General features: G+C 47.9%; 1 protein-coding gene across 1 annotated transcript in view; it reads right to left on the reverse strand.

The window, feature by feature from the left end:
- Positions 1-6,929: 6,929 nt before the first annotated feature.
- The window catches only part of INTS9 (integrator complex subunit 9), a 106,606-nt gene continuing 90,860 nt past the window's right edge, over positions 6,930-22,675 (reverse strand). Inside the window, exons 12-17 of the mRNA XM_066278604.1 lie at positions 20,526-20,697; positions 18,035-18,159; positions 15,181-15,348; positions 11,453-11,551; positions 10,264-10,401; positions 6,930-7,794 (exon numbers count right to left, since the gene is read on the reverse strand). Of these exons, the coding sequence (XP_066134701.1) occupies positions 7,618-7,794; positions 10,264-10,401; positions 11,453-11,551; positions 15,181-15,348; positions 18,035-18,159; positions 20,526-20,697 (879 nt within the window). The 3' untranslated portion in view covers positions 6,930-7,617. The remainder of the gene's footprint in view (positions 7,795-10,263; positions 10,402-11,452; positions 11,552-15,180; positions 15,349-18,034; positions 18,160-20,525; positions 20,698-22,675) is intronic.

Below are 22,675 nucleotides of genomic sequence, written 5' to 3' on the forward strand. Positions count from 1 at the left end.
CGTTTAATGTGAACTTTATTAAATTTACACACTAAAATGCACCTTAAGTATATTATAAATTTTAGCTATATAGCTCAAACCCCTATCAAGAAGTAGAACATTTCCTATCAAGCCTGATGTTCCTTCATATTCCTTCCTAGTCAGGCTCCACCCTCACCCTCCCAGAACCAATATTCTGATTTTTTAAAAAATCTTGGCTTAGTTTTCTCTGTTCTAGGATTTCATATAAATGGTATTGCACAACTTTTACTCTTTCGAACAAGGCTTGTAGGAACTCAGTGTAAGGTTTTTGAGGTTCAGCCTGTGTTGTATTGGTAATCTATCCCTTTTCTGCAGACAGGCACTTGGGCAATTTTTTTGTTTTTCCAGTTTTTGGCCATTATGAGTAAAATTGCTAGGAAGATTCATGTGCAAGTCTTTTTGTGGGTTTTCCCCTCAGGTGAATACCTAGGAGTGGGAATTGTATGATAAGGTAGATATATACATATTTAGTTTTTTGTTTTTGTTTTTTTAATTTAATCTTGCAGTTACAGATTTCATTCAACATTACTTGGTATTGGTTTCAGGTGTGCAGCGTAGTGTGTAGATAGATAACTGTACACTTCACAAAGTGCTCCCCCCATCCTTCCAGCACCCGCCTGGCACCATCCGTAGTTACTACAGTATGATTGACTATATTCCTTATGCTGTACTTTACACCCCCATTACTGTTTTGTAATTACCAATCTGTACTTCTCAATCCCTTCACCTTTCACCCCCTCACCCCTCTGGCAACCATCAGTCTGTTCTGTCTGTTAGTCTGACACATGTTTCTAAGAAACTTAAGACCTTTTCCCAAAGCGACTGCACCCAGTTAGTACTCCCACAGATAGAGTCCCAGTGCTTCCACAGCCTCACCCATCTGTGCTGTTGCCAGGCTTTTAAACTTGCCATTCTGATGGGTGAGTAATGGTATCTTATAGTTTCAACTTGCATTTCTCTGGTGACTAGTGATGTTAAGCACTTTTTTCATGTGCTTATGTCCTTATATATATTTCCTCGACGAAGTATCTGGATAAATCTTTTGCCTATTAAAAAAGTTTTTTTGGTTTGTCTTTTTAGAAAATACATTTAAAAATAAATGTTTTATTGATTAGAGAGAGAGAGAGAGAGGAAGGGGGAGAGGGAGAGAGAGACAGGAACACTGATCTGTTCCTGCAGGTGCCCTGACCAGAAATCAAACCAGCAACCTCTGCATCTCAAGATGATGCTCCAATCAATTGAGCCATCCTGCCAGGGCTAAAATATACATTTATAATAAATAGACTTTTTAAAAGCAGTTTTAGGTTTACAAAAAAATTGAATGGAAAGTAGAGTTCCTCCTCTGCTTCCCCACTGTTAGTATCCTGCATTAATGCAGCAAATCCATTGCAGTTGAGAAGCCAATATTGACCTATTAACCAAAGTCATAGCTCACACTACTGTTCATTCTTTGTGTAGTATATCCTTTGGGTTTGGACAAAAGTATAATGACATGTATCCACTATAGTGATGTTCTGCACAGTAGTCTGACTTCCCTGAAAATTCTGTGCTCCACCTTTTCATCCTCCCGCTCTGCCCCCTGGTCTTTTTATCATCTCCATAGTTTTGCCTTTTCCAGAAATCATATACAGTTTGGAATCATATAGTATGCAGCCTTTTCAGATTGGGTTTCCACTTAGCAACATGCATTTCAAGTTCCTCCATCTTTTTGTGATTTGATGGCTCATTCCTTTTTTATTGCTGAGTTAATTCCACTGTGTTTTATTGTTGAATTCTTTACCTTGGACATTAGTCCACATATTTTTTCCAGTTTGTGGCTTGTCTATCCAGGTTCTTTATGCTATCTTCTGATAAGCAGACGCTTTGAATTTTGATGAGGTCTAATTTATAACTTTCTTCTTGTTGCTGTTTCTGTGAAGAAACCTGTGCCTCCCCCAGGTCGTGATGATATTCTTGTGTTTTCTATTAAAAAGCTTATGGTCTTAGCTTTTCCCTAGGTCTAGGATCTCTCAAATCAGTATTTGTAAATGGTATGTGATAATGGTCAAGCTTCTAATTCTTTTTTTGTGAGAGAGACAGAAAGAGGGACAGGGAGAGAGATGAGAAGCATCAATTTTATTTTATTTTTTGAGAAGCATCAATTTTTTGTTGCTGCACCTTAGTTGCTCATTTATTGCTTTCTCGTATGTGCCTTGATGGGGGGGGGTGTTAACATCAGAGCAAGTGACCCATTGCTCAAGCCAGTGACCTTGGGGTCATATCTATGATCCCATGCTTAAGCCAGTGACCCCACATTCAAGCTGGTGAGCCCATGCTCTAGCCGGTGACCTCGGATTTCAAATCTGGGTCCTCTGTGTCCCCGGCCAATGAATGCTCTATACACCGTGCCACCACCTGGTCAGGCTCTAATTTTTTTTTTTTTTTTATGAATAGTCATTCCAACACCACTTGTTAGTTTTTACTTTCTCCACTAAACTGCTTTGGGGCCATGGTTGAAAAGGTAATGACTGAGTAAGTGTGGTCATTTCTGAGCTCTCTTTTTGTTAGCTGATTTTTTGCCAGTACCTACCCTGGGCATCAGTGTAGCCTTCTAGTTAAATCTTAAAAAGTAGTATGTCTTCCAACTTGTTCATCTTTCTAGAGATTGCTTTGGTCTTATAGTTACTTTGTATTTCTACATATGAATTTCAGAATTAGTTTGTCAATTTCTTTTTAAAAACCTGTTGGAATTTTAAAAATTTATATTCTCATAAAATATACATAACCCAAAATGACTATTTTAGCCATTGTTAAGTGTACAATTCAATGGCATTCACAACGTGTAACCGTCACCACTAAGAGTTGTGAGAGCCTTTTCATCTTCCCCAACAGAAACCCTGTCCCCTCCCCTCAGCTCCCGACAACCTTCATTCTGTCTCTACGATTTGTCTATCCTGGACATTCAAACGGGAGTCATACAATATTGAGTCTTTTGTGTCCAGCTTATTTTATCTAGCATAGATTCATCTATGTTGTAGCATGTATCAGAATCTCATTCCTTTATGGCTCAGATGTTTCACTGTACACACACACATGTACACACACACACCGACAGGTGAGTGGATAAATGAGTGTATTTTGTTTATCCATTCACCCGTCGATGGACATCTGGGTTACTTCTACCTCTGCCCGTTGCGAATAATGCTGTGAGCACATTGTATAAATATCTGAGTCCCTACTTTCAATTTTTTTGTACCTGTGGATAGAAGGGATGCATCATACGGTAACTCAATGTTTAACTTTTTGAAGAACCACCAAAAGGTTTTCCACAGAAGTTGTACCATTGTATATTCCCACCAACATGTGAAGGTAACAATTGCCCCCTTCCTTGCCAGTGCTTGTTTTCTGATAACTACTCTAGTAGGTGTGAAGTGGTACCTCATTGTAAGTTTTTGATTTGCGTTTCCCTGATGACTAATGACACTCAGTACCCTTCAGTGCTTATTAATCATTTGTATGTATTCTTTGAGAATTTACAAATAGACTGTTGAATAGAGAAATGTCTATTTGGTCCCTTCCCTAGTTTAAAAAAAATTTTTTTGTTATCCACTGGGATTTTGATAGTATTTTATTGAATCTGTAGCTTAGTGGGTAGAAGTGAAATATTAATATTTTCTAATCCATGAGCATGGAGAACCTCTCCAAGTTGGGGTCTTTAATTTCTGTCAGCAAGATTTTGATACTTTTAATGTAAGAGATCTTACCCATCTTTTCAGAAGTTTATTCCTAAGGACTTTTCTTACAGTATTATGAGCAAAATCACTATTTTTAAAAAAATTCATTTTCTAATTTTTTATTATTGCCAATATAGAAAATAATTTATATATATTTGAAATCTTGCTAACTTCACTTATTATATAACTGTTTTGTAAATTTCTTAGGCTTTTCTTTATAAGTAATCTTTTACTCATGGTCCTGGAAATTTTCTCCTATGCTTGTGAGAAGTCTGGGGAAACTTGTACAGGTATTTGGTCTGTTATTCTGGGGAGCAAAAGTCATCAGAGACAGCACAATGCATAGAATACAGTAAGTGCTTAATAAATGTTCAGCGACGATTGGAAGGGCCTACTGATGATGACTGAGAAAGACTCGATAAAATCAAAGTTCATTATTTTCAAAGTATTGTGAACAGTGTAGTTACTAGATTAAAAAGTTAGATAATAAAAAAAATGTTAGCAATTAGGTGATAACATGTTAGTCACTCAAAATTTATTATATATTATACGAATCAAAGTTATTTTTTGTGACCGAGTTCACAGTTGTATCAGGACAACTTGTACGTGGTTGGCCTCGGCACTGTGGCTGCCTGCAGAAACGTCAGGGAACTCCTGCTGACACGAGAGCTGTGAAGCGCAGCGCCCCTCCGCCTTCCTCAGAGGCCTCGCTAACCTGAGGGAAACTAGGGCTGTTCCACACGCCTAATGACAAAACACGTGCTTAAGTTTATTGCATGTAAACTGTCTCTTCCCCAGCTTTAGACACTGACATATCTAAGTTTAAGTTGCCCACCATGATGATTTGAGACACGTATATATCGAGAAATAAGGTTTACAACATCATCCCTTCACATAATTACCATTTTTTTGTGGTGATAACTTTTAAGATCTTTTAACAATTTTCAAATATATAATACAGTATTGTTAATTACAGTCAGCACGCTGTACAAACATCCTGAGAACGTTTTCATCTCATAGCCCAGGTGTGTACCCTTGGGTCAACGTGTCCCGACCGCCCTGCCCCCAGAGGAGTCGGCTCCTGCCGCCACAGGACGGCTGAGAGGGCCCAGGGACCGTGGGGAGGAGTCCGTGTTCCCGTTGCCTGAGAAGGAATGGACTAACAGGCATGTCTTCCCTTCCTGACACCTATGACGTTATGACAGGGCACAAGTCACTTACAGGCTGTTTCTGGGAAAGCTACCTCACCTTTGTGCCTCCGTTTCTCATCTCACTCCCTGACTGCAGCCAGCAGGGGGCCCCCGCCGAGCCACCCGGACTGCTGCTCACAGAAACGTGGGAGGGATACTGTTGGTTTTTAAGCCACTAAGTTTTGGGGTAATTTGCTATATAACAATGATATACCACTTCTTAGAAAGATTAAAAGAAGAAAATCAGGCTTCTATGGTTTTTTTATTATTAATCAAAATTTTGTTGGATTGGAGGGAAATTTTTCTAGGTGTCAGTCTCCGCAGTCAGTGGCTGTACGCCCATCGGGCTTGACAGCGCTGGAAGGCAGGTTCTGCCGGCCCGGGGTCTGGGGTCTTCCTCGGGAGTCTTCCTCCGCTAGCCTGCCGGCCCGGGGTCTTCCTCGGGAGTCTTCCTCCGCTAGCCTGCCGGCCCGGGGTCTTCCTCGGGAGTCTTCCTCCGCTAGCCTGCCTGCAGCAGCCCCTAGTATCTGCTCTCGGTTCCCTCCCTGCTCTAATCAAAGATTCTTGCTGCTTCCTCCCTCTGGCTTCCACCACTAAATAGGCGGGAATAACTTGATTAAAACCTTCATAATTTCTAGATCATTCCTTTGTTGGCTAATTTACATCTGCATACTGTTTGTCTCTTTAGTAAACACCTTTCAAGGGATTATACCTGTGCTCGCTGATTGAGCACCTTAACAGGAATCAAACTTGGACAAATCCAAGTCATTCCTGAAAGTAGCATTAGGATAGTTCAGTAAAATAACCATTTTGATTTTTTTTTCCTTTTTGAATTTTTCTGAAGTGAGAAGCAAGGAGGCAGAGAGACAGACTACCGTGTGTGCTTGACTGGGATCCACCCAGCAAGCCCAATAGGGGGCGATGCTCCATTGCAATCAGAGCCATTCTAGCGCCTGAGGTGGAGGCCATGGGGCCATCCTCAGCACCTGGGCCAACTTTGTTCCAATGGAGCCCTGGCTGCAGGAGGGGGAGAGACAGAGAGGAGGAGGGGTGGAGAAGCAGATGGGCGCTTGTCCTGTGTTGCCCTGTCTGGAACTGAACCTGGGACATCCACACACCAGGCCGACATTCTACAACTGAGCCAACTGGCCAGTGCCTTATTTCTTTTGAGCTCTATTTTGTACTGTTTTTTGTCTTTTCATGATTTTAAAAAAACTTCAACTTGATTCTAAGTTTTATTAGGAAGTGTACCTACATTATATTACTGATAATTCTACAAATACTGAGTGTCCACAGCTACGGCACAGCAGCCTCTTATAATGCCAGTCCTCTCACCGGTGAAGGCTCCTTTGATTGGAACAACCTGTACCTTAGAAAACAGACCCAGGTCAGCATCCCTGGGTCGTCATCTGACAGTTAGAAATGGCAAAAAGTGAAGTCTTTTTCCTTCTAACAGAGAACTCATTCCTGCTGATATGTCTAGCTCAGAGAGAGGACCGAGAGTCCACTCCCCATGAAACCCAAGCAGGCAGTGCTGTAGGATTTTATATAGCTCTTGGGCCACCAGAACCCTTTATGATGCTGAGCTGCTAGCCAAGTTGGAGGACTAACTTCTGGCTGGATTTCAACCAGGCCACAAAATTGTTACAAAAAGCAGGCTGAGCTGGGCCTACTACCATAGCCAACCAACTCTAAGACTTGTCCTCTCCACATCTGAACACCTGCAAAATTGGCATGTGTGTTACAAACGATGCATGTTAAATTAGATGTCATCTTGTAAATGTCTGTCTGAAACAATTTGGAAGCAGTATCATTTGAAAAGCAGTAGCTTCCTGTTGTCAGCGGGGGGGTCTGTGGTGTAGGAGTTTGATGCTCAGCTCCACGTGGAGAACCCTGAGCGCCTGTGGGACAGGCGGTGACCGGCAGGACCCTTCCCCAGAGCGTGAGGGCTGACGTTTCTCATTATAGACACAGCGCAGATCAATTTAAGCACCTTCTCATACAATTTAAGAAAAAGATGTTTTATTTTTTAAAGAAAGTTTATATGGTTAAACACACCAAAGCCAACTAAAATTTGCTATATTTTCTAAGCTGACGCTATGCTGCACATCTTCATATTTATCAGATACTGTATCAGTGTACAGTATAGGTTCAACAGAGCATAGATACGTCTATAAAAATAAGTTTTATTAACAAAATGGGCTCACAATATAAAATACAGATAAATGGGTTCGTTTACTAATTATTTTGGATCATCTGTTTTACTCGGTGCAGCACTGTAGCCAAGCGGGTAAGACAGTCAGTAGTTCCCCGCCTGAGGCCCAGGGAGCGTGGAAAACATGCACAGGCCACTTAGGACAACATGTTCGCCATCTTCCTCCACCTTCCCCGACTCGCCTCTCGATCACTCTCACGCTGCTCGGATCGCTGTCCACCCTCCTGGTGACCCTACAGAGCCAGACTTGGGGGAAGAAAGTGAGTCTAACTTTAAAGCAAGAGTGCTGCCTGAAACGTGCCAGAAAGCAGCCTGGGTGATGCCGTCAGCTCTGATAATGTCCCTTGAGAGCCTCTCCCCTCAGGCCAGACGACAGCAGCAGGCCCGCAGCCCCCTGTGCTGCTTCTCAGGGCTTGTGCTGGGCAGCCTGAGGGATGGGCCAGGACCCTGGGGACGTAACACGGCTCAGGTGTCCCGTTTAGAACTTCTGTAGGAATTTGAGGACAAGGTCCCGCAGCCGTACCCTGAGCATCTCGTCATTGTCACAAATGATGTGGGTTGAATCTTCCTCAATCTGGATGAGTGTCTCAGCTTCTTGGAGCAGGACAATATGGCCCTTGGCTGTGTCTTCCACTTTAATGTCACTGAAACCATGCTGCTCCAGAAAAAAGAGAAAGGTTGGCAGGGACTCTGAAAAGGGGGCTGCCTAGATGGCGGGAAATCTCAGCAGCTGAGCATTCTACAGCGGCCCTTCCTGGACAGCTGCACTCAGAACCTAGAAACGGGCATTTCTGACGCTCCTCAGTATAACCATTCAGACTGGGACCTCCCACAGTGATAGACTTGAATCCTCATTCCAGATACAGCTGAACCCTGAATCGTGCAGGGACAGAGTGCCGACTGCCAGTGTAGTTGAAAACCTGCTGGTAACTTCTGATTCTCCCAAAACTTAGGCCCAGTTGTTTCTTGATATCGGTCAGGGGTTGATTCCAGGGCCCCCCTTCAGATACCAAAATCTAGATGCTCAATCCCATATATAAATTAGTGTGGTAAACATGCAGAGTCAGCCCTCCGCACCCGTGGGCTGAAAATATTGTTTTGATCTGAGCTGGTTGAGTCCGCGGATGCAAGACCCAGGGAAAGCTGGCTGTGTATTGAGAAAACTCCAGGTAGAAGTATACCTGCACAGTTCACGCCCATGTAGTTCAAGACTCAACTGTACTTAAGCCCCCAAACATGCAAAATCTCATGCAAAATAACAATTTCTGTAACCTGCTTAAGCTTTTGTGATCGAGGAGCACAGCCAGGCTCCTGGGTTCAGGAGGCCGGACGCTGGGCTCTCCGTCACCAGCCTCCGTACCATGCCCGTGGCCCCTGGTAAGAAAGCTCCATCCAGTCCCGGGAAAATGCCCTTCCTCACAGCAAGACGCCACGACCGTGTGGCGTGGCGTACCTCTCAGGGCAGCGAGGCGGTGCAGCACGGACGTCCCTAGCCTAGATCTCTCGGGTGGATCACAGGGTTCCTTACACAGGGAAGAGGTCAGAAGAAAAGTGGAAAGGAGACTGATTTGCCTGACGGGGAAACAGAACAGGTAAAGAGCATGACCCAGGGAGTTTCTCCTACACCTGGTTCTAGAAAGCACACAGGGAGTTGGGGCCGGGACCAATATTCCTCCTGCAGGAGAAAAGGAGGCAGAGCTGGTGGAGGGGACTGTTGGTTCTAGGGCTCTGTTCCTGGATGAGCCCGGCAGAGGAACTATGTAAAGGTCTCTGGGGAAGCAACACAAATCCAGGGTGAGTCCTTTCATTAGGGCTAGGAGTGCTGCAAAGTCATGGACATTCCCATGTCACCCCCACCAAACATCTAACTAGGGACCAGGGGAGCTGCACAGCCTGGCTGAGGCCCTTCCTTCAGGGAAAATTAAATGACCAGTGGAGAAAAACCCTAATAAAGAGAAAGTCTTGCCTGACTTGGCAGTGGCGCAGTGGGTAGAGTGTTGGACTGGGACGTGGCACACCCAGGTTCAAAACCCCAAGGTTGCCAGCTTGAATGTGGGGTGGCTGATTAGAGTGTGGGATCATAGACATGACTCCGTGGTCGCTGGCTCGAGCCCAGAGGTCGCTGGCTTGAAGCCCAAAGTCACTGACTTGAGCAAGGGTCACTCGCTCTGCTGTTGCCACCTGGGCAAGGCACATATGAGACAGCAATCAATGAACAACTAAGGAGCCACAATGAAGAATTGATGCTTCTTATCTCTCTCCCTTCCTGTCCCTATGTGTCCCTCTCTCTGACTGTCAAAAATAAAAAAGAAAGTCTTTGAGACGTGGAAGAACTCAGCCATCAAGATATTCTGTGTGGACAAAAGGCACTAACTCTAGTTTGAGAAGGAAATCTCTTCCTGGAACTCTGTATCAGAATTAGTTGCAGTCAGTCCTTGCAAGAAGCAGCGTGAATAATAGGTTTGGCCAATTCCTCGATCAGGGGTCTGTAACTCTCAGGGATGCTAAAATAATGATCTCTGAAGTTTTGTGACTGAAGGCAAATTCTAAAAACCTTTAAGATTACATTTTTTGTTTTTCCTAATTATAGTCAAGGAAATTATTCCCTGGGAGGAGCAACCCTGGGCAAGGGTGGAGGCGACTGCTGAGATGGAGAGAACCATCTTCTCTAAGATGGCTGCCCACTTCTCTCTCCTCTCACCCCACCTGGGAGGGGCTGGACCCTGCTTCCTGAGCTCCCAGGGGCCCGGCCACAGGTGCCCTCTGCCCACACTGCCCCATACTGATAGTTAGCACCCACTCACCCGCTGACAGGCCATGCTGGCTCTCTGGCAGCAGGGGTCGTGTAGAAAGTGAGGCTCTAGAGGGGCAGACCCGTCTGTCGCAGCTGGGTGTTTGAAGGCAGGCCCTTCCTCAGTCTGCTCCCACAGACATGGTGTACCTAAGCCACCTGGTGCCCGATGGGGAGAAGCAGCTGGGGAGTGCAGGGAAGGAGGGCACACTCTTCTGTAACTCCCCGGCCTGACCCTGGATCAAGCGGATGCTACAGGGACAGCAGCTCAGACAGTGGAGACTAAGGAAAAGGCGGTGCATGCCTGAGGCCGGAGACCGCTGTGCAGCTCACCTTCTCCAGGGTCTGCACGAACTGCTCCACCGGGATGGAGCCGCTCAGCAGGGGCTTCAGGACCTTGCAGTCGGGGACGTCCTCGTTGGCCCGCTTTCTCTTCTTCCCACTGGTGGGCTGGGCAGGCCTGGGTGGGGGCTGCAGGAGGAAATGGGGACCCCATCAGAACTCCCCAAGAGGATCTCTTCTACCCTGAGGGGACCTCTTCCCTGCCGGCCCAGGGCTGGGCCACCTGGTGTCACCTGTGGTATGAAGTGCTCAAATACTTGCACTCAGGGTCTCTCAGCCGGGGCTCTGCCTGGAGTTCTCAAGAAAAACAAGCTGATGCCAGCTATCTACTCTGCATCAACATCTTATTTGACAAAGATGTCTTCTTTTGATAAAGACTCATTTTTAATTCTTAGTTGCTTCAATGCAGTATTTTCTGAGTAAGCTCTTAATAAACCGCTGGCAGTTTCAGGTACAGCGACAGCACGGGCTGAGTCACTGGTGAATGCCTGGACCCTTTGTCATGAAAAGGAAGGTGGAGAAGCCGCCTATAAGATGGCGGCAGAACCCTGGCAGGACTAAACGGGACAGCACTCGCACACCGGGCGGGGTTGGGGAGGGACGCAGCCGGCACCCAGAGGAGCTTCCCACGGGGTGAAGACGAGTGGCCCCAGCCAGTGACCTTACTGAAAGTGGGGCCCGCAGTCCCAGGAAGCGCTGTCCACCAGGTGCAGAGTCCGAGCGGGGCGCCCAGGCCCTAAGCGCTTCATGCAGGTGTGCTGAGCATCTCCAGGGCCCCACGCGAGGGCGCTGTCTCGGCTGGCTTGTGAGTCTCCCCCAGCACCACCTAGTGCCCTGGTCTACCGGGCGTGGCCGCAGGGGCTCTGGGTGAGGCCACCCTTTCGCTTTCGGAGCCGGAGCCGCGAGCAGCACTCCGGCTGATGCGCGGCCCCATCTCTGTGGTAAGTTTCCCCTCTCTCCCTGAGGCCCAGGCCGGAGGAACAGGTGGTGAAGAGTTTGTACGCAGTGCCCGTTTCACATCCAACCCACCAAGTAGCCTGGTCTCTAACGTTGGCTGGTTGGGGAGCAGTGTCCTGGGAGTGGGTTGGAATGCGAGGGCCGTTTTGCGGAGGGGACTCTGGTCGTCACAAGCCACAGAGGTTCCTAATGGGTTTAAGCCCAGCCACCTCCCCTCCAGTACCTGGAGAACGTGCTTGTTATCCTTAGTGTGCAGCACGGCCGAAACGGTTGCCAAGGAAATGCCGGGCTTAATCTCCATGGGCACCAGCGAATCCGCAAGCTGGAAGCACACACAGGGGTTTTAGCCAGGCTCACTCATTCTCACTCGTCCTGGGTCCTGGGGCTGCAACGCCACCCTCCCTGCAGGGCTCAGGGACGGAAGGAGGCACCAAGGGTCAGCAGCCTGGCCCCTGCCAGTCTGCTGGGAAAAGTGCCAGTCAAGTGTCATAAAGCTGAGCCTTCAAAGATTACCATTTCTTTTCTTTTGAATTTTTATTTACGTGACTACAATCTAAACTAGCCAAACAACTTTAAGGAAGAAAGAAGGTAAAAAATTAAATTTTTAAATAAAAAATACATCATACAAATCATCTATCTACCGGTCTACCGACCGCAATGAAGGGGGGAGGAAGAGCAGACAGAGGAGAAGGGGGTGGCGGCAGAAGCATGGACTGAGGAGAGGGTGGGAACTAGCCATCGTTCCTGGATACAAAGTCGTGGGTGCTTTCCCGGGGCCTCTCGAGACTGCCCTGCCAAGTACCCAGCACAGGCACCTGCTGTGTGTGCTGGGGCGCCGGGTGCTGACCCCAAACACGGGCCAGTACCCTGCCAAGGGCTCAGCATTTGACCTGCTACAACCTCCTCTCCATCTGTCAGGGCCCTGGCAACACCTCTTTCCTAGTAGGTCTTGAAACCTTTAAGGGCCTCCAGAGGCCGACACTGCAGAGGTTTGCAAATGTAAAACAGTGCCCTTTTTTCTTAAGAAACATTTTTCACACAAGATATTTCAGTTAACAGCTAACGGGTTTATATTATTTGAAAATGAGTTAATACATATTTTAAAATATCCTAGTTTTAACTATTTGTACATCAAACATCACTCGCAAAAACAAAGGCTCTCTGGGGTTCTAATTTTAATAAATCTTGACACCATAAAGTTTAAAGACGGCTGGCTTCACCTATTGAAATCTATACCTAACCCTCAACTCCACTGCATGACACTAAGCTAGAAAGTAAACACCAGACAAAGGCGATCCAAAGACCTTGGGTTGGTGTCTCTCACTTTGGAGCAAAACGTAGAAGAAATGACAAGCAAAATCATATACATTAAACAACAGTAAGAGCCAGAAGTGCAGATGGTTAGCTCCACATTTGGGTACAAACAACAGAACAAAAACTTGGCCTCTTTCTGGAGGGGGAACTTGCTTTCACCTCTCCACCATTGGAAAAAAAAGTTCATTATCAACGTCAGATCACTGAAACAAAACCGGCTGTATTAGCCTAGCGCGCTGGGCAGCTGGAGTCTAAGCAGAAGCCGTTGTTCCAGCGCCCCAGCAGAAGGGTGCAGGACACCCGCACACTAATGGCGACCTGAGGACAGTGGAGCAAGTCACCCAGGGACAAGCAGTGGGCAAGGGCTGCTCTCGGGGTCAGTGCTGCTTGTCCGCTCCTACTGGGTTTGATGGAGGGGCTTTGTTAAGGACAGAACAGGGTGCTGTGCACAGCACACACACCCTTCCCAAAAAAGCCAATCCGTTCTCTGGCTCAGTGTCAGAAGGAATAGCAGGCAGATTTATGCTTTTCTTTGGTGACTTAAAATGGGAACAGATGCCTGACCGGGCGGTGGTGCAGTGGATAGAGTGTCGAACTGGGATGCGGAAGGACGCCAGTTGCCAGTTTGAGCGTGGGCTCATCTGGCTTGAGCAAAAAGCTCACTGGAATGGACCCAAGGTCGCTGGCTCAAGCGGGGGGTTACTCAGTCCGCTGAAGGCCCACGGTCATGGCACATATGAGAAGGCAATCAATGAACAACTATGGTGTCGCAACGAAAAAACTGATGATTGATGCTTCTCATTTCTCCGTTCCTGTCTGTCTGTCCCTGACTGTCTCTCTGTCCCTGTAAAAAAAAAAAAAAAAAAAAAAAAAAAAGGGAACAGACAAGCTAACATGGACTATTTAATCATAGAAAGGGATCAACTTGGGAATGAGAAATGCCAGAAATTAATTAGTAAGATGGCTACTCTGTAGATGTCTTAATATTTTTGTGTTTGGCTTGAAAACAACATTCTGGCCTCCCTTTGCCTCTAGTACTGAAAACCAGCACACATGGGATGGTCTCCACCAGTGGAGCTCAAATTCTTAGCGTGCTTCAGGACTGCCTGGAGGCCTTGCGACAGCCCGCCTGGACAGCCGGCTGAGCCTGGCCTGGCTCAGAGCACTGGGCTGTGGCTCGGGACCTGCATTTCTAACAAGTCCCCTTGCAGGCTGCTGCTGCTGCTGGCGAAGGGGTAGCTCTGAGCACCGCCACTGCTCTCAACAGGGAGGCTGCGTGAAGGAAATACCACGGACCCATCTGGGGGCTCTGCTCTCCCTCAGGTTAAAGGAGAAAAGCTGTAACACCTGCTGGGAATGACCTTTGTGGAACAAACATACTGGTGATCATCTGAGGTTTTCCCAGAGATGGAAAAGATCCATCCCTGCCCACTGAGACCACGTCAAATAGAATAACTACCTGTCTCAGAGCTGGGTGATAATCTATGGAGAGTGCTTAGTATTTTCCCACCGGGATGGTCAATAAACAGGTTATGTTCATTATAATTAAACGGGGGGGGGGGGGGAAGGGCTGGGCTATTGAAAAATGGAGACAGAACAACGGGAATTCAGAGCTAGAAGAACTTTTATTCTCTTGGGTCTTGATGGTATGTGGAGCACAAGAGAGCCCACTGAAGTGCTCTGCATGTTGCCCACAGTACTAAGAGCAGTGGGACATTCCTGGGCGAGGCAGCCGCGGCCCCGTCCCAGGAATGAACTGTACTTAGAGAAGTGCAAGTCAGCTCTTTGCTGAGAGCGACAAGGGTTTGAGCTGCTGCCTTTACAACTGCTAATAAAAAGTTATTTAAAAAGAATTAGCAGACTGCAAACATCCAAGTGACCCTCAAAACAGTCTACTTGAGGAGCCGCACGCATCTTTCTACCAGTACTGCTATGTGTTTGTGACCCCCTTTTAACAAATTATCTTTATAGCCAATTTATAAGGCTTAAAAAAACTGGTATCATTGCTTTGAAGTTATCATTTGACTTGGGCTGAACTGAGCTTGCCTGATTCCTCCATCTTGATCCCTTCAGACCAGCACTCATGCAACATTCCTCAACCGTCCCACACGGACCACATGCGTTTTATCTTCTCTCCCTAGTAAAACAGGCTCAGATTCCACATAACTAAAATATTTAGACTTTAGTAGATCACATCAATAGATCAAAATCTTCACGTTATACTAGAATGTGTACAAATAATTAAGTTTATATCCCTTATTTTTTGGTTACTCTTATCTCCTCCATTTATCTCTGAATTTGGTGAAATTGGACCCTTTCTCATAAATGATGTCCAAGAAGCAGGAAAATAATCCACAACCCTAATGTGATTAATGACAGAGAAGGCATCAGCATTACTGTTCTCTGAGGCCCTGGCCTCCCTGATCACATGCAAAAATGTTAAAGCAGCAGTCCGGCTGCGAACAGCTGTCCATTACTTAAAAAATGAAAGCCCCACCTCTCTTCCACCTGCCCACTTATGGGTCTAAAGGGGTTCTTTGCTTCATCCACATTTGACTCAAACCCAAAAGAAAGCCATGGTCCTCCAGAGACTCACGGGGACAACCAGAGTTCAACCCTGAGAAGCGTGCAGCTCACCTCCGGCATGATTTCGATCTTCTCGTACCGCCGCTTGAAGGGCAGGGCGAGGACCTCGGCGCGCCGGTAGGACATGGGCGGCGGCTGGCAGTCGATCATCAGGTCCATCCTGTGGGACTGCGCTGGCGGCGGCTGCGTGTACTGCTCCGGACACACCACGTGCAGGGGCTGGGGCGCCGCGGGACAGGAGGGGGAGGGAGAACCAGGAGGCCGTGAGGCAGAGCGGCTGATCTGGAGGGCCCACTCCTCACCTCACCTCCGATGCTCAGCCCGGCCCCTTCCAGCCATTCTGAACTTTCCTCTCAAACCCAAGTTACCAGTGATAGGAGAGGGGAGCTCAGTGAGGGGAGGAAGAGACAGCGGGACAAGCCCCCAAGCTGCCGCCCTGCAGCCAACAGAGGGTTTGCGGCCTCCCTTTGTATGCGTTTTTTCACTATATTTAAGTCACTTTGATGGCGACTTCCATGCGTCTGCTCCAAACTGGTCTCAGAGCCCCTTCAGGGCACAGGCGTGTCCCATCGTCATGACTGGTGCAGCTCTTGGCTGACTAGCCAGAGCTGTGACTTTGTGCTAGTTTGGTGTTGTCATTTTTTTTTTTAATTTTTTTTTTTTTTTTGTATTTTTCTGAAGCTGGAAACAGGGAGAGACCGTCAGACTCCCGCATGCGCCCGACCGGGATCCACCCCGCACGCCCACCAGGGGCGACGCTCTGCCCCTCTGGGGCATCGCTCATTGTGACCAGAGCCACTCTAGCGCCTGGGGCAGAGGCCAAGGAGCCATCCCCAGCGCCCGGGCCATCTTTGCTCCAATGGAGCCTCGGCTGCGGGAGGGGAAGAGAGAGACAGAGAGGAAGGAGAGGGGGAGGGGTGGAGAAGCAGATGGGCGCTTCTTCTGTGTGCCCTGGCCGGGAATCGAACCTGGGACTTCTGCACGCCAGGCCGACGCTCTACCACTGAGCCAACTGGCCAGGGCCAGTGGTGTTGTCATTTTATTGTGGTATCTGCAGGTCCACTGCCTGACAGGCTGAATCAGGTGGAAACTGTTTCCTTTTTTCTTGTACAGAAAGTCTCTTTTTGTTATTTTGAGAGAAAAAATAGTAAAGCAGTGTTCACTTTGGACAAATACTACCCAACTGCAAACTGATACTGGCAGCCAAGGAGTCTCTGTATCGTCACTGCTTTTGCTTAAGAGTTTGGCTCAAGCCCCAGGTCCTGGAAGAGAATGGCTTTCCAACAGCCTGAACCGGCTGCATGTAAAACAGCTCTCGGGGCTAACACTCCTCGCTTTCCTTCCTGCCCTGGTATTTATAACTGTCTCAAAGCCATCGACCCCACAGTCGCAGCCTGAGGACGTTTCTCACGGATTCCGCTCACACTGGAGGCCAGCTGGGCTCCAGTCTGCAGTACCGCACGCCACCAGGGGCTTGGCCAGTACACTGCTGGCATGAGGAATGTGGTGTGAAGTACCCAGGAACAGAAACCACACGCTCTCACTGACTGCCCCCTCCAGCAGGCTGGGTACACAGCGGGCTATTAGATCACTCCATGTGGCCAAAACATGGTTGGCAGCTCTCATCACGTCTAGAGGAAGCCCTCCTCCTTTCCTTGAGGGCCAGCAAGCTAGTGGTCACCATAACCCATAATCCCTGCATTCCTGAGGGCCCTCGGCTTTCTCTGCTCAGGACCCTTCCTTCGAGTTTTGTGTGGGCACCACTCATCCTGGGGTCACAGGTTCTGTGGAGAGGAGAAAAGTGGACTTCTGACCTGGGCAGGACACGAAAGGGCTCACCGTCCCTGGCTCAGGGCACCCTGGCACTCTTAATCCCCTCTGGCCTGTCCTAAGCTACCTTTCCCGACAATTCCAATCAGCCTCTCCCACCCTCAGCCATCAGTGTGTGCACCGAGCCTAGCTGGAGCTTCACTCCCTGCTCTCCCTCTGAGTTCTGCTGTCTGACTGCCTCCACCCCCGCCCCCCACCATATCCCCTAACTACCTCTTCCCTCCCTCTATGGCAGAAATGCAAAATAAAAAAAAACCCCAAAACAAAGCAGAACAAAAACCAAATCGAACTTCTAGCAGAAAACAAAACACGGCTGCCTGAGGCCCTAGCCCAGACGTGCAACAAGGCCCCCACAGGCTTCGGGAACCTGTCCCTCAGCACCACCAGGAGGACCTTTTTCTCGGAGTAGGGGGAGGGGAACACTAGGCTTTTAACTGGACACAGAGGGTCCTCATCACAAATATGGGGTAGCTGTTTATGCCTTCTTTTCCTTCCAATTCTGATTTCTTTAGTACAGAAACTCCTTTCAGGGTGTAAAGTTCACCACTTTGAGGTTTGCCAGGTAACTAGTACATGACCCAGCACCCAGCCGATGTTGAGAAGTGAAGATAAGAAATGCAGCTAGTGCCTGACCAGGTGGTGGCGCAGTGGCTAGAGCGTCGGACTGGGATGTGGAGGACCCAGGTTTGAGACCCCGAGGTTGCCAGCTTGAGCGTGGGCTCATCTGGTTTGAGCAAAAAGCCCACCAGCTTGGACCCAAGGTCACTGGCTTGAGCAAGGGGTTACTCGGTCTGTTGAAGGCCCACGGTCAAGGCACATATGAGAAAGCAATCAATGAACAACTAAGGTGTGGCAACGTGCAATGAAAAACTAATGATTGATACTTCTCATCTCTCCGTTCCTGTCTGTCTGTCCCTATCTCTCTCTCTCTCTCTCTCTCTTTCTGAAAAAAAAAAATGCAGCTAGGTAGGTCCCCAGCCCTCACAGCACAGGGACACCGGGGACGCAGGGGTAATGAGAACACAGGTACGGGGAACACACAGGTGGGGGAGACACTAGCAATTTCCTTGGTTACCTGCACTTCTTTGAGCAGCTTGGACACCTGGATGAAATTCAGCCGCGTATCAATGGGGCAGTAAATGCATTTCATGGCCAAGGGCTGGTAGGGAGCCAGTGCTTCTAGGTAGGAGAAGTCAGGTTCTAGGAGAGCACAGACAAGAGAGTGTGAGGGGCGGGAGCTGCCATGCTAGCAGGGGCTGCTGTGGTCAAAGGCCACGCGGGACCGCGTGGTGGAGGGGCCCAGAAGGGAAGTGCCTGAGATGACGGGAGCCAGACTCCTCACCGGCAGAGAAGAGCCATTTACCCACAGGGAAAGGGGAGCAGATGGGTGCTGCAGGATGGAGGTGGGGTGCAGGTGTGGGCATGGGCTCGAGGTGTCTGACCCAAAGGGGCAAAAGAGATAAACGAGGGATAAATATGGGGCTGGGAAGGGAAAGCTCTTCTTTGCAACAAAATGTCAACTAATAAATGTAAAAGAAATGGTGAAATTAAAAAAATCACCATTTGGCAACTATACGTTAGTAATAACATAATTCAGCCCAGAATCATCAATAGATGCTAAAAAAATTAAATGAAAATTGGGGAAGACCAGGATATACACATAGATTCCAAGTGTCCCACAACAGACAAAATACAGCGCAGTGAGCTCAGAGTGAAGAGATTTGGCAGAGACCGTGGGCTCCAAGTTAACACCAGGCACAGGACAGCCGCAGGCCACCTGCTTGTCAGGTGCACCTAGAAAATAAAAAGGACTCTGACCCACGTCAGCAAAGTGCTTCTGCTGAGACTGATGCACTGCTATCAGCGAAGCCCAGCGCCTCACAACCGGGACCCGTGTCATAAGGGCCAGTCAGTGCTCTCAAGAGCCGCCCATGCAGTCTGCTTGGCAGGGACTCACTGCACTGGACAAACTGCCCACCTTCAGCCAAAGAACTGGCTCGTTCCTGGTATGAAGAATTATCAGCCTGTGCTCCACGGGTTCGTACAGCCCTCAGCTTACACTCAACCTCCCACGTCCGGTGTGCTCAGGGTCACTGACAGGACGTCCACATTTTTAGATTAACACCCTCCAGTGGATCCTTTTTCCCCACAGAGAGTGCCCAGACTGCCCCCCAGAAGGCTAGCACAGACTGCCTGGGGGGGAGCAGCTGACCCCCTTTTTACATGTACTGTGCAGCTGCAGTTCCCACCATCGTCATAATACAATTGGAAGAACAGGTCCAAACTTACCTCTGACACCGGCAGACATAGTGAATGATAAGCCAGTTTAAATATAAATGCATTACCCAGAGTTGTCACAGTCACAGAGCCTTGAACCCGCCTAGCTGACTGAAAGAAATTCCTACTACAGCCAACACTTCCTATGGTGCCTGTGTGGATGCGACACCCGCTGTCACATCAGTCATCTCCTAAGAATGAGAGAGCACCCTGTCCTCCTGTAACGCTCCCTGACGACCTCCGTGCACAAAACTAGACCTGGTGAGGTTCTGGGTGTCATGAACCAGTGTTGTGTGGCTGACCTCCTCTGCCTTTAGCTGAAAGGGGGCCTGGGGAAAAGGGTTAACAGCGCTGACACCTGCTCTCCTGAGTTCTGGAAAGGCCTGGTGTTGGCAGGAACTGGCCTGGCTCTCACGGCTGTCCATGGTGTTCTCCTGTTGGACACACACAATTTCACAAACACTGACACCAGATAAGGCCACTCAGTGGCCACGATGGAGCAAGACAAAAACAAGAGCTCTCCGTAATCGTGCTTGAACAGAACCATACGCTGTCCGAACCAGCAGACAAGCCCACCGGTCCTTACCCTGGCCCCACGGGTCCCGCCACAGAACCACCGCTTCCTGACAGCACCCTGCAGACAGTTCAGTACCCAAAGCAGTTCAGTAAACTCTGTCTCAGGAAAGAAAACTACAAAAAGAGGCAAAAGCTTCGTCTAGGACAGTTAATTAACAAGACATTAGCTTTATCTCTTTCCTTTGTGGTTTCTATATCCTTTGGTATTTATGACAAAAGAATGGGCCCTGGCCGGTTGGCTCAGTGGTAGAGCATCGGCCTGGCGTGCTGGAGTCCCGGGTTCGATTCCCGGCCAGGGCACACAGGAGAAGCGCCCATCTGCTTCTCCACCCCTCCCCCTCTCCTTCCTCTCTGTCTCTCTCTTCCCCTCCCGTAGCCAAGGCTCCATTGGAGCAAAGTTGGCCCGGGCGCTGAGGATGGCTCCATGGCCTCTGCCCCAGGCGCTAGAGTGGCTCTAATTGCAGCAGAGCGACGCCCCAAGATGGGCAGAGCATTGCCCCCTGGTGGGCATGCCGGGTGGATCCCGGTCGGGCGCATGCAGGAGTCTGACTGCCTCCCCGTTTCCAACTTCGGAGAAATACAAAAATAAATAAATAAATAAATAAATAAGACAAAAGAATGTGTTTATGCCTTATTTTAAAAATTGTCCCTGGGTGTCTACCCTGTAGGTGCACTCAGTGACGTCCAGGGGGAAGGGCAGGGTTTTGCTTTACCTGTGAAGATGACAGTGTTGAGACTAGATTTCCCCCAGAGCTCCATGAAGTGGACTACGTCCCCAAACCGGAGGGAAGGGTGCCCCGTGAACACCACGCACGGCTGTTTGAAATCATTGCTGAAGTCGCCGTGGATGCTGGGGTAGTGCTTCAGCTTGTTGGTCTGAATGAGCTAGAACAGATATGTGGGAAAAAACACAGGAGGAAATGTCAACCTGCTTCAGTGGCAACAGGCCAAAGATTGAAAATTTTACCTACAATGTAACTTTTTAACAGATGGGAGCTGTTGGTAAGGTGAACATTCTGAATAGAAACTTTTCGGGTTGTTATGGCCTGATGCGGCCCAGTCTTCCTTTGCAGCTAGCTTCCTCAGCTCCCTGACACCCAGCCCTGGCCGAGAAGTCCCCAATATCAGTTATTGCTTGAAGTACAGGTAACCTTCCCAAAACATGGGGATCACCGAGTTCTGTCACCAGTAAACATCTCATACAACAGCAACCATTTACCAACCAGGACCTCCTCTTGAGAAGTTACAGCTGTCAGTTACTGTGGCAACCCCATAAAGACAAAGACCGCACTGGCTTTCAGAAATCCAGATGACATCCTCATGGCACAGAGAGCCATGGTAAGAAGCAGATGGTGCACAGCCTCAACCCTGTCTCATATATTTACGTTTGGAACCAAAAAGGTCTCCCTCTGCCCAATACTTGGTAACACCTGCCCAGGGTCAGGCGGACCCAAGGCAACACCACATAGTTACAGATGGCATCTGAGGTCACTGCTCAGAAGCTCGGCCCCCACCCTCCCTACTGCAGCCAGCATCAAAAGGTCAGATGACAAAAAATCCAGAGTCAGACCCTATATATCAGCTAAGCCAAGGGGAATATTGTCTGCAGATGCTATTTAATGGGTAATGAAATGACCCAGGACACAGCTTAACCCTGAAGCAACCCCTAATGCAGAGAAGGGGAGCCCATCAACAACTCCAAGGCCAACTGAAGTCACCCCAATAGCAAGAATATGGCCGGATAGGACAGTCCCCAAATGGAAGCCAAATTCTCTTCAATTTAAAGATTAAATATGTAATTCAGAGACCTGTATTTATTCGCAAGATGGTGTGCCCAGCCTGGGAGCTACCTAGGGTGTCACATGCTCGGATGGGACACGCACAGTGGAGAGCAGTCATCGAACCCCCACCTTCCTTCCAAATGACATGCAAACAGAATTGGCATTATTTTTATAACCTAGCTGGCCAAAATCATGACTCGCCCCCGTTAAGTGGGTGAGCGGCTGTCGAGAAGACTAATAAGTTTATTGTACCCAGCACCATCTGGGAGATGAATGGGCCTCTGAAAACAGCAGCAGGTCTTTGCTGTAACTTAAGTCACCTTTTCAGGCCTCCCTCCAGATCCAGCAGTTCTCCTGGTCAATGCATAGAAACTAAGATAAATTTGTTTTATTTTTTGGCCAACCAGACCAGCCTTTTCTGCTGACTTACGACATCTGAACACAGAACTGCCGCATGCTCCAGCAGACTGCCAGTTTCCTGAGTGGTTATAGCGATTTAAACAGCTTTTACGTATATATTATACATATGTCACATATACACTGCTCACAATAATTAGGGGATATTTTAGAGTTTCATATTCATTTTGAAATATCCCCTAATTTTTGTGAGCAGTATATAACATATATATAACACATATATATAATATATATTTACTTATTATAAAATAAGACACATATACATACATACACACACACATATAAATTGGGAGTAACTCTATTGTCTGATAGTAACAAAATGGTTAAAGTATGTTCATATAATGTGTTTTTGGAATATTAGGAAGCAATAGTCATGACGTGAGTAAGGGGTACAGAAAAATGCCTAGGATACAATGTTTAGTGAGAAGAATACAATGGAATCGAAACTGGGCACATAGCTATATATAAACACCTATCAGTTCTCTGAGAAAAGGGGAATTTTCCTTTTTCAAAAAAACTGAGGTATAGTTGATGTTTTTTGTTGTTTTTAAAAAATTTTTTTTTTTTTCTCCAAAGTTGGAAACGGGAAGGCAGTCAGATAGACTTCCCGCATGCGCCCGACCGGGATCCACCTGGCACGCCCACCAGGGGGCGATGCTCTGCCC

The sequence above is a fragment of the Saccopteryx bilineata genome, chromosome 1 (genome assembly GCF_036850765.1).
Source record: "Saccopteryx bilineata isolate mSacBil1 chromosome 1, mSacBil1_pri_phased_curated, whole genome shotgun sequence".
NCBI lineage: Eukaryota > Metazoa > Chordata > Mammalia > Chiroptera > Emballonuridae > Saccopteryx > Saccopteryx bilineata.